At 42.2% G+C, this 13,024-nt stretch overlaps 1 protein-coding gene across 1 annotated transcript in view; it reads right to left on the minus strand.

Moving 5' to 3' along the window:
• GALNT2 (polypeptide N-acetylgalactosaminyltransferase 2) overlaps positions 1-13,024 on the minus strand; it is a 219,219-nt gene that overhangs the window by 104,492 nt on the left and 101,703 nt on the right. Inside the window, exon 2 of the mRNA XM_003735230.5 lies at positions 4,906-4,999. Within this exon, the coding sequence (XP_003735278.2) occupies positions 4,906-4,999 (94 nt within the window). The remainder of the gene's footprint in view (positions 1-4,905; positions 5,000-13,024) is intronic.

Consider the following 13,024-nt stretch of genomic DNA (forward strand, 5'->3'; position numbering starts at 1 on the left):
GAAAGGATGCATCAAAGAAGAAATAAGTGAAGGTAAAATAAAAACTTTTCCTTTTTTTTTTTTTTTTTTGACACAGAGTCTCACTCTGTCACCAAGGCTGCAGTGTAGCGGTGCGATCTCAGTTCACTGCAGCCTCTGCCTCCTGGGTTCCAGCAATTCTCCTCCCTCGGCCTCCCAGATAGCTGGAATTACAGGCACATGTCACCAAGCCCAGCTAATTTTTGTATTTTTAGTAGAGATGGGATTTCACCATGCTGACCAGGCTGGTCTCAAACTCCTGACCTCAGGTGATCTGCCCACCTTGGCCTCCCAAAGTGCTGGGATTACAGGTGTGAGCCACTGCTTCCAGCCTATTTTTCTTTTAATTTAACTAATATATAATGGGTTATTTGAATTAATAATAGCAACAATATGCTTATGTATAAGTAAATGAATGATAGCAATGATATAAAGGATGGGAGGGAGGAATCAAGAATATTTCATTATTATAGGATACTTGTACTATCTGTGAAACATAGTGTTAACTGAAAGAAGACAAACTAATTTTTTTAAAAAGACACTTAATAGATATGCTGAGAAGGGAGAAAAAATGGGATCATACGAAAAGCTCAATTCAAATGACAAAAGGCAGAAAATGTGTGAAAGGCAAAAGTACAAACAGAGAACAAGGGCAAAAAATAAAAAATACTAACAAATATAGAAAATGAAATTAAATATGAAATTAAAAATGAATTTAAATATATCAACAATCACTTCATACATCAATGGTCTAAATACACCAAAGAAGATGCCAAGTGTGTCAGTGAGAATCAAAAAGTAAGACCAAGTTATATGTTGTCTAAAATAAATCCACTGTAAATAAAACAACACACACAGATTGAAAGTAAAATGATAAAGAATGGACTTCACAAAGAAGGTTAGATCTATCAGGCTAACATTATCAAACCAAAGTAAGAACAGCGACATTAATTTCTGACAATGCAAACTTGAGATCATGGGACTTTTTAAGGTATCAAGAGAGCATTACATAATGATTTGTAAAAAGTCTATTTTCCAAAAAGACGTAACAATCCTTAATGTGTATGTGCCTAAAAGGAGCATAAAAAATACATGAGGCAAAAACTGATAGAACTGCAAGGAGAAATAAATAAATTCACTGTTACAGTTTGAGACTTCAGTACTCCTCTATCAAAACTGGGCAGATCCTGCAGGAAGAAGATCCATAAGGATAGAGCTGAACTCAATAACCCCATCAATCAACTAGATATAATTGACATCTATAGGCTAGTTCACTCAAAAACAGCAGAATACACATTCTTTTCAAATTCACATGGAACATTCAAAAGGGACCACATTCTGGGTCATAAAGCTTACCTTAACAAGTTGAAAAGAACAGAAATCAGATTGTATGCTCTCAGAACACAATACAATTAAACTAGACTCAACAACAGAAAGACAGCTAGCTGGAAAATCCCAAAGTACGTACAGACTGAACAACACATTGCTAAATGACACAGGGGTCAAAGTAAAAAGCTCAAGAAAAAAATTTTTTTTAATTTCCAAACTGAATAAAAATGAAAATAGAACGTATCAAAATTTGTGAGATGGAGCAAAAGCAGTACCTGCAAGGAAATTTATAGTATTGAATGTATATACCAAAAATAAGAAAGATCTAAAAGCAATCATCTAAGATTCTACTTTAGGGAACTAGAAAAAGGAGAAAGTTAAATCCAAAGTAAGCAGAAAAGAAATAATAAAAATTATTACAGACATCAATAAAATTGAAAACAGGAAATCAACAGAAAAAAATCAATTAAAACCAAAAGCTGGTTCTCTCAAAAGAGCAATAAAATTGATGAGCCTTTAACCAGGCTAAGTGAAAAAGAAAAAAAGCACTTTACCAATATCAGAAATCAAAGCGGGGCTATCACTACAGATTCCATGGACATGAAAAAGGCAATAAGGAATAGTATGAGCAACTCTATGCCCATAAATTCAATAAGATGGATGAAATGGACCAATTCCTCAAAAAACATGATCTGCCAAAATTTGCATAAGAAAAAATCAACAATTTGAATAGGTCATATCTATTAAAGAAACTGAATAAATAATTAATAATTTTCCCAAACAGAAAGCATCAGGCCGAGATGTGTTCACTGATGAATTCTGACCAACATTTAAAGAAAGAAATTATACCAATTCTCTATAATCTCTTCCAGAAGACAGAAGCGGCAGAAATACTTCCTAACTCATTCTATGAGGTCAACATTACCCTAATACCAAAGCCAGACAAAGACATTTAAAAAAAGAAAGGTATTGGCTGGGCACAGTGGCTCATGCCTATAATCCCAGCACTTTGGTAGGGCCGAGGCAGGCAGATCACCTGAAGTCAGGAGTTCAAGACCAGCCTGTCCAACATGGTAAAACCCTATCTCTTGAAAAAAGAGAGAGAGAGAGAGAGAGAGAGAGAGAGAAAGAAAGAAAGAAGGAAGGAAAGAAAGAAAGAAATGAGTGGTACTGATAATAGCTCTCATATGAACAAATGTAAAAATTCTCAACAAAATAAAGCAATCAAATTCAACAATGTATAAAAAGAATTACATACCATGATCAAGTAGGATTTATCCCAGTTATGCAAGGCTGGCTCAACAAATGAAAACCCATTAACATAATCCATCGTATCCACTAGCTAAAGAAGAAAAATCACATGATTATATCAATCGATGCAAAAAAAGCACTTGACAAAATCCAACACCCATTCATGATAAAAATTCTCAAGCTAGGAATAGATGAGAACTTTCTTAACTTAATAAGGAATATCTACAAAAATCCTGCAGCTAACATCATACCTAATGGTGAAAAACTGGAAACCTTCTCACTAAGATCAGGAACGAGGCAAAGATAACCCTTCACCACTCCTCTTCAACATCATACTGGAAGTCTTAGCTAATGCAATAAGATAAAAAAAAAAATGTATAAAGATTGGAAGAAAAGAAATAAAACTTGCTTTGTTCACAGATGACATGACTATGCAGGAAAAAAAAAAACACCAAAAATTTCCTATGACTGATAAGCAATTATAGCAAGGTTGTAAGATGTGAGGTCAATATGCAAAAGTCAATTGCTTTCCTATATACCAGCAACAAAGGAGTGGAATGTGGCATTAAAAATCACAAGACCATTTACATTAGAAACCCCCAAAATGAAAAACTTAAGTACAAATCTGACAAAATATGTATTAACTCTGTATGAGGAAAACGATAAAACTCTGATAAAAGGCATTAGAAGATAAAATACATGAAGAAATATTTGACATTCATGGGGAGTAAGACAATATTGTCAAAATGTCAGTTAATCTCAACTTGATTTATAGATTAAATGCAATCCAAACCTTCCAACAAGTTGTTTTGTGGCTACTAACAAATTGATTCTTAAATTTATATGTACAGCAAAAGATCTGGAATAGCCGAAACTACCTTGAAAAGCAAGGAGGACTAACACTACTCAGTTTCAATAATTTACATGAAGTCGCAGACATCGAGACAATGTGGGAGGGGCAAAGTAACAGACAAACACATCAATGGAAGTAAATATAGAACCACATGAATAGTGCCCAATATATATATAGAACCACATGAATATTGCCCAATATATACATAGAACCACATGAATATTGCCCAATATATATATATAGAACCACATGACTATTGCCCAATATATATATAGAACCACATGAATAGTGCCCAACTGATCTCTGACAAAGTAAAATTGGTACACAGATATTTATAGTAGCTGTAATCATGATTGTCAAAACTTGGAAGCAACCAAGCTGTCCTTCACTAGGTGAATAAACAAACGAATACATCCAGACAATGGAGTATTATTCGTTCATTAAGAAATGAGCTATTCAGCCATGAAAAGACATGGAGGAACCTTATATATATATATTAAATAATACGTTATATTGAAATAAATATATATTACTTAAATATATTACTCAGTGAAAGAAGCCAATCTGAAAAGCTGACATACCCTGTGATTCTACCTGCATGACATCCTAGAAAAGCAAAACTTCAGAGGCAGAAAAAGGATCAGTGGTTACCAGGGGCTTCGGGGAGGAAAGGATGAATAGGCAGAGCATGGAGGACTCTTAAGGCAATGAAATCACTTTGTATGACACTCCAATGGTGTGTAAATGCCATTATGCATTTGTCCAAACCCACAGAATGTATAACATTGAGAGTGAACTCTAATGTCAACTACAGACCTTGGGTGATGATGTGTCAACGTGGGTTCATGGATTGTAACAATCGTACCACTCGGTTGGGGGGCGCTGATAGTGGAGGAGGATGTATGTATGTGTGTTGGAGTAGGGGTGCAGGAGGTATATGGGAATTCTCTGTACCTTCCCCTCAGTTTTGCTTTGAAGCTAAAACTGCCCTAAAAAATAAAGTCTATTAAAAAAATTTCGTGAACTAATAAATACTCCTTTTTTTTTTTGAGATGGAGTTTCGCTCTTGTTGCCTAGGTTAGAGTGCAATGGCACAATCTAAGTTCACCACAACCTCCATCTCCCAGATTCAAGTGATTCTCCTGCCTCAGCCTCCCAAGTAGCTGGGATGACAGGCATGTACTACCACGACCAGCTTATTTTGCATTTTTAGTAGAGACAGGGTTTCTCCACATTGGTCAGGCTGGTCTCGAACTCCCAACCTCAGATGACCCGCTGGCCTTGGCCTCCAAAAGTGCTGGGATTACAGGAGTAAGCCACTGCAGCAAAGCAGTGTTCTCTCCCGCTACCTATGGAATCCAGCCTCTCCCCACAGACCACCTGCTCCAGGGCAACATTTAGTCCATTCCCAATCATATGTGCAAGCAAGATGGCTTCCTGGCCCCTGGCAGTACCTGGAGGGAGGGTCTCCATGCTTTGTGCTTTATCTTCTCCATTGCTGTGATGAAGGTCTTTCTTTTTAATGGGGTCAATTTCATTCCAGTCCTCCTGGGGGGAACAAAGACACTGAATGAGTTGACTGGTTCCTCTGACATACCTTCGTTCAACAGTTCAATACACAAGGACTCTTAGGAGAGTAACATTTGGCCCTGGGGAGGCACTGATGAGCAGGAGGGAGTGCTCATCTTAAGGACCGCCCCCACACCAGAAATTGTCAGGGAGTCAAGAGGCAAGGGAAGAGAAGTATGGGCATGACCTTTCCAAAGGGTTTACATTTCTGTCTTCATGTTTTTTTTTTTGTTTGTTTGTTTGTTTTGAGACGGAGTTTCGATGTTGTTACCCAAGCTGGAGTGCAATGGCATGATCTTGGCTCACCGCAACCTCCGCCTCCTGGGTTCAGGCAATTCTCCTGCCTCAGCCTCCTGAGTAGCTGGGATTACAAGCACGCGCCACCGTGCCCAGATAATTTTTTGTATTTTTAGTAGAGACTGGGTTTCACCATGTTGACCAGGATGGTCTCAATCTGTTGACCTCGTGATCCACCCGCCTCGGCCTCTCAAAGTGCTGGGATTACAGGCATGAGCCACCTCGCCTGACCCCTGTCTTCATTTTATACCTGTATTTTGTATCTGTCAGAAGGAAGTACTCTGAAAACTCCCAGGGCTTTGGGGATTTGTGAGGGTGGGGAAGTGAGATAGGGAAAGGAGATTAAATGAAATAATTCTAGAGCAGTTAAATTAAAACCATTAAAATGAAGGTCGCTTTCCAGAGCTTGGGTGCTTTATGGACATCTTAGGACCAGATTCTCCCTAAGGGGCCCTTTGAGCTCCCCTCAGAGAGTGTTACATGATTTGTTTAATTCCATTGACTAACACAGGAGCGGGGGGGGGGGGGGGGGGGGGGGGGGGGGGGGGTAGGGCCACCAAGCTTTTTCTAGAGCTTACTCTAATAGGACTGCCAATGAAATGGAAATACATATTAAGAACTTAATGTGAAACCAGAGTAAGATATAAGCTCTGGCAGAATTTATTCAACTCATCTGGGTAAACAATTTACTCTAATTTATCAACATGAAATCAGACTAAATAACAACCACATGACCACAGAGCTAAATATATTTTCCCACCACTGGGAATCTGATTTCTGTGACTAATATAAGAAAGGTTTCTATATATAACCAAATCAGAAATAACCCATGGCTAGTAATTTTCCCACCAGACTCCTGTGAGCCAAGCATTGTCAACTGGCCATGTTCCTGAGCAGATGCGATTAGGTGGACGTGCAGCGGTAATCTCTCCCTGCGGGGCAGGGGACCCAGCTCTCCATGGGTTTATTCCACCAGCAAGCACTCCTCTGGACCAGCGCGGACTGCGCGCTGCACGGAAGTTCACCACTGGAGACGTTTTGGTTCCTTACTTAAAATGTGAAGTGAGATGTGTAGAAGGGTAAATCCCAGGGCCTTGGCCAAATGACACATTTTTTCCAAATGCAACCTGCTCTGCCAATAATCTGCATTTCTACTCAGGAGGGATGGTAATTAGAGAGAAACTGTGCCTAAGCCTCCCCCATCTCTCGGCCAGCTTTTCCTTTTGCTGCTTCTCTCATGAGGCAATACAGCTGGGTTTATCACATCAGGGCTGCTGTGGAAACGGAAGGAGGGGGAGAACTGCAGCCTTGGTGGGCTGGTGAAAGAAACCGTTCTGCAGCGGGGGATCCTAGCCCCACTCACCCATCAGAATGCCTTCCTGGGCCTTTAAGTGCCCTATGCACTTTTGCAAGTCATCCCACACTGCAATAAATGTATTAAGTGCATATGTATCTGAATTTAAATAATTTTTACTACAAAAAAGTTTTAAAAAATACAAAATTAGCCAGGCATGGTGGTGCATGCCCGTAATCACAGCTACTTAGGAGGCTGAGGCAGGAGGATCGCTATTTATAACTTGGCTTTGGAGATTACTCAGCTGTAAGGAAACTTTCAATTTACTACTGGCAGTGATTCTGTAAGAACCTTAGCAGATACGCAACAGTGAGAGAATCTAACCCACCAACTGGCTTTACAAAGTAATGAGATGTGCATGAATACTAAATCAGCAAGTGATGAACTTACCACACTCACACTGTGTAGACTTTTAATTAACCATTAATTTTTATTTTGAGGCTTGATGGTAGCCTTGTGGCTGATAATTCCTACCTCCCAACACCCCACACCCCACACCCCACACCCCGGCAGTCATCTGGCCTCCTACGTACACCAGCTAATGGATCAAACCATTTAAACGTGTGGCTGAATAAAATAAAAACTGAACATTGCCAGTGGGGCTGGTGACTCTAGCATATTTCCTATACATAAAAATAAAGTCATTATTTACAGTCATTATCGGACATTTGTAGGTCAACCATCAATGTTTCCCCAGAAAATCAACTTTTTTCCTTGTTCCCACAGATAAGACTGATTTTCCCACAGGTAGCATTTCTCAAGCTCCTTCTCCCTTCCTATCAACAGTGCCTACTATAAACTAGTGCAGGCTGATTTCATATAATTAGGGCATGGCAAGGTACCAAGCAGATGGAATAATGCCATGCCATTTACAAATACCTACTATGTGCCAAGCATTGTGCATAGACCCTCTCTCATTACTACATTTTATAATTCCTGTCTTACAATGAGGACACATAAGACAGGCTAAGCAATTTGTCCAGGTTACACAGCTGGTAAGAAGCTAAATCTGGCCCTTTATGTAAGTCAGAGTGGGAATGACAGGCTAGGGCTCAATTTAAACTAAATTATAACAGCCTGATTCTCAAAACGTCATAAAAACCCAAGAATACATTTCCAGGAGGTCATTCACAAAGGACTGTTTTGTTCTGGACTTCCAAGTCAAAAAGTGCAGATTATCATCTTAACTACCTGCTCTTAGAGTAAAAACAGGAGGGAAAGGAGGAGGGGAAGCAGGAGGAGGAGGAGGAGGAGGAAGAGAAGGAGAAGGAGGAGAGGGAGGAGAAGGGGAAAGAAAGGGAGGGGAGGAGGGGGAAGGGAAAGGGTTGGAGGGGAAGGAAGGAGGGGAGAGGAGGAGTGGGAGGACGGGGAGGAGGAGTGGGGAGGAATAGGAGGAGGGGCAGGTGGGGAAGGAGGAGTGGGGAGGAGGAGGAGTGGGGAGGAGGAGGAGTGGGGAGGAATGGGGAAGGGGAGGAGGAGTGGGGAGGAGGAGTGGGGAGGAGGAGTGGGGAGGAGGGGGAAGTGAAGGAGGGGGAGGGGGAGGAAAATGAAGAGGAGGAACCACCATGGTGGCTGCTGCCTAACACTCAACAGCATTACAAAGTGCCAAACTCCACTCTGGACACTGCACACACGCTCATCTTCCTGCAATGCTATTATTCTTCCCATGTGACAGGTGAAGAAGCTAAGGCACTGAATGTTTAGTGTTCATACAAGGTTGGATCCACACCCTGGGGAGTTCAGGGCTGGAGTTCATGATCTCAGTCATTTAGCTGTATTGCCTCTAAATAAGATAGCTTCTTCCCTCCCCAACTAAATAGCCAAAGTTCAATTAAGACACTGTACTGTCCATTCATCTCAGAGTATGTCTGATCACCAGCAAATTCCTGCAGAGATGGCTGACTAGGTTCACTGGCTGACGGAGCACCCAGGGTTCACCCACCCCTGGTCTGCAGACACTAGTCTTGTCCTACCGTCTTCTCCCCACCCCTACCCAGGGCTTTGGGCGGGTATTAAGAAAGTCAGCTCCTAGAGAGACAGCAGGTACCAGGCATCTCAGCCTGTGCTATGCATACACACCCACAGACACATACGGGAAATCTGTGTACAGCAGGGACCCCAGGAAGGCTGTGCACAGAAGTGGCCCCTCGGTGGAGACCTCAGGGAGGCAAGAAGGAACAATGGGGACTAGTGTGTGGTGGTAGGTGTAGCAGACAGATGGAACAAAGGAAAGGTCAAAACAAGAAGGCACGGGAGTGGCAGGATAGTCTGGGACTTGCATTCTAGAAACATCACTGTGGCTATAAGGTGGGGGCAAACCAGAAGACAGAAGAGAGCCCAGGAGGCCATTTTGGCAATGCAGCACAGGAAGATGGCATGCTGGACCCAGTCCAGGTCCCACAGGGACAGAGGAGAGACAGGTGCAGCTAGGAGGGGCTGCAAGGCAGCACTTTGAGTGGGAGGAAGACTCAAAGACGGCCCCAGGTTTCTGACTGCAGCACTTCTGACATAGGTATGATGTCCACAGAGAAGAAATGCGAGAAAGCTGCTGCGTAGGGTAAGAAGCAATGCTAGGAAATAGAGACGAGTTTGGTTTGGAAATGCTGAGCTACCGTGAGACACCAAGAGGTGGGATCAGCAAGGAAATGGGAGACACAAATCCGGGCTTGTGAAAAGGCCCAGGGCCATTCAAGCTACTGGCCAGCACTGGCCTTGGGGCCAGAGCCTCAGGTTCCAGCCATAGCTCTGCCAGTGGCAGTGGGCGTTGGTTCGGAGTCTCGCTTTTCTAAGGTTGGGAGGCTGGGCTCAATGCCTCCTGCACAGCGGGGTCCCTGCCTGCCCAGCGTTCCTGTGTAGCTGATACCTTCAGTTAACACTTGAGGATCTTTTACATTTGCTACCTGTTTGGCCCATGTTTGATATCCAAAAACATTACAGGTTCTTTGAGAGTAGGGAAGCTGTCATATTCCTTCTGCATCCTTATGGTACCAAGTGCAATGGTGGCCTTACAGTAGTTGCTCAATAATAAATGCAGCTGAAAAAAAAAAATCCTTGCCCTACTTACTCAGATTGATTGTACCGCTTCGCCCACTCTGCAGTGGAAGCTTTTAGTTACAATCCCCCTCCCATACATTTACATACATTATAAGGCTTATTTACACTAGTGTCGACGCCGCTCAAAAATGGAAATGTACTGAATGCAAATGTGTGAAGAAGGCTCTTGCGCGCAGGACTCACTGGTAACCAGGCTGTGCTACCAACAGATCTGTGTGTTTTCTCCCTTTTAAGGGGAAAACGATGCCATGACAGACAGGTCCTCTTTTTAGTGACAAGTACAAACTGCTGAGATTAGAGGGGTAATGACGGGGTTTATGCCGGGTCAAAAGTTGCAGAGAATTCAGAGCTTGTGATCTTGTAAGCCCGCTTTGATTTCCCAGGATGCAGACCTATCTCTGCTTTGTCTGCACCACCCTCAAAGGAGGGATGTTGACAGTGAATGCGGAATGACCACCCCACAGACAGACGGTGCTTCAGGACAGCGTGGACAAACAAGGGCTCGGGTTCTGACCAAATACTGCATTCCATCAGGGAAGTTTCACCAGGCAACTAGGATCCCCTGCCAAGCAAATGAGAAACCTGGGGGCAGGAGAACGCTGCCACCCTGCCTGGCATCGCCCCTTGGTCCATGGTGTTGGATGCATCCACACGCAGCCTCTGGAAAGACCTAGACGCCCTAAGGTATGGTGCTGTGGTCTTCTCTCCCTTTGTAAATGGCATCTGGGCCAGATAATGAGAACTCAATTTCTCCTACTTATGAACTTACCCAAGCTGGCAGGGATTATTGACATTAGATGTTTTAATCTAGTTCAAAATTATATATCTTAAAACCTCAAAATATGTATCTGCCCACACATTTCTTACAAATGCACACAAGACAGGCACAAACGGAATTACAGCAGGTCCTGTGCAGTCAGACGGGAATCCATGGCTGAGCGATATCTACTCACCTGCCATACTTAGAGACCACGGCAGCTCAAATTCATCCTATTTCTAAGTAGATAAAATAGCAATGACATCTAAATAATGTGATATTATTTCCAGAAGCAGCAAATCCAATAGGTTACTTTATTAAATAGTTATGAAAACTAAGTGTAAATATAGGTTGAGATGTTAATATTTCCAGTATAATCTGTCTCTGATCCAAAATAAGAAAAAATTAAGAAGTGGTCTTGGTTCAGTTGCCAAAGGAAAGGTGGTCAGGGGGGTGGAGGAGGAAAGGCGCTGTGGGGCGAGGAGGCACAGCTGGCTGGAAGATGAGCAATCCCCTTAGGCGCTATTGGTCCCATCCGTGTGCTCAGGGCGCTATGCAGTCCAACCCTTCATTTCCCAGAGGATTGGAAAACAGGATCCAGAAGGGCTACATGACTTTCAACTGCTGCAAAACAAATTGCCTCAAAACTCAGTAGCTTAAAACAGTAAACGTCTATTACCTCACACAGCGCCTGAGGGTCAGGAATCTGAATGGTTCTGGCCCACGATTTCTAATAAGGCTGAAAAGATTTCCACCAGCGCTGCGATTGTCTGAAGGTTTGCCTTGGGCTAGGGTCTGCTTCCAGGATGGGTAACTCACATGGCTATTGCCAAGAGGCCCCCATTCCTCACTAGGCCCATCCAATAGGGCTGCTTAAGTGTCCTCCCGAAATGACAGCTGGCTTCCCCAATGAACATGCGGAAGAGGGCACATACAAGAGCAAGGGAAACACCATGATGCCTTTTGTGGCCTAGTCTTGGAAATCACTTACTGTCGCTCTGTCACAGTCTGTTCATTAGAAACAAGTCACCATGTTCAGCTCACGTGAAATCAGGTTTCATGGAGCTGAGATTAGACTCCAGTTTTGAGAGGAGGATAATAAAAGATTGGGTAGGGTTGGGCGTGGTGGCTCATGCCTGTAATCCCAGCACTTTGGGAGGCCAAGGCGGGTGGATCACAAGGTCAAAAAATCCAGACCATCCTGGTCAACATGGTGAAACCCCGTCTCTACTAAAAATACAAAAAAATTAGCTGGGCATGGTGGCGCGTGCCTGTAATCCCAGCTACTCAGGAGGCTGAGGCAGGAGAATTGCCTGAACCCAGGAGGCGGAGGTTGTGGTGAGCCGAGATCGCACCATTGCACTCCAGCCTGGGTAAGAAGAGCGAAACTCCATCTCAAAAAAAAAAGATTGGTTAATATTTAGAATATTCTAAAACCACGACAATATCAATGCCATAAGGCTTGCTAGGGGCAGAGACTGCTGTATCTAACCAGTCATTTGTGTGAGGCAGGGTGGGGGGGCAGGGGCTGTGATGTGATGGAAGCCAAAATTGAGTCACAAAAGCAGCAAGTCTGTGTGGCAAAAAGATTGCTTCATCTCACACTGATGTCTTACCCATGTCCAATATAAATACAATTACCACCTTTGGTAACATTTTTGAATTACAAAACGCCACTAAAATAAACATGCTTACATACATAAAACTAGATAATAACAACGAATAAATGTTATGTATATTGCTAAATCATCCAAAACTGTCTCCATATAATTTAAATGGAGAACATCATATTTGTTAACAGAGACATAAAAATATTACTGTGGAAGAAAACAGAAAATAAATGGGCTGTTTTTAATCTCTGCTTACTAAAATACATGTTGTCACTGTTAAATTATTTCGGCTGACTAGACCATATGGTCAGCGGCAGATTAAATTACCAAAAATACCATCTGAACGACTACTTGCTTCCCTTCTCATCAACTGTCTAGTTTTCTCTGTTATTTGATGACTTGACAGTAACTACCATGACAGCCAATCCATACAGCAAACCTCAAGTTCTGGGGAAAAAACGGGTTGCCAGATACTTTTAAATGATGTAATAATTTATATTTCACAGCCCATTTCTTAAAAGGTAAAAGTATACCGCCAAGCTAAATCATTACAAACTACCTAAAATACTGTTTACTCGAAAGCAAATTTTTAGAGTAGACTTAAGTTTCCTGCTAAAGACTAAGACCTCCCGTGATCAAGCATTTTCCCTATTAAGTAACTGCTGGGAAAACCAGAAGGACTATTAGTTATTTCTAATTCTTCAGGGTTGGTGTTCCGCCAGGGCAGCGTAGAGGAATAATCTTCCGGTCTTCTCTTAAGAAGCAAAAAAAACTCACTGATTGACTCACTGTGTCACTATCTAAACTTTTACTTCCCAAATAACTTACAAATTTTCATTTTAACTTACTGGGAAAGGGTCCTGAAAAATGAACACCCGAGTTAACTAAGTGAATTCATTTGGATGTTTGTCTCCTCCAAATCTCATGTTGAA

The sequence above is a fragment of the Callithrix jacchus genome, chromosome 19 (assembly GCF_049354715.1).
Source record: "Callithrix jacchus isolate 240 chromosome 19, calJac240_pri, whole genome shotgun sequence".
NCBI classification, from domain to species: domain Eukaryota; kingdom Metazoa; phylum Chordata; class Mammalia; order Primates; family Cebidae; genus Callithrix; species Callithrix jacchus.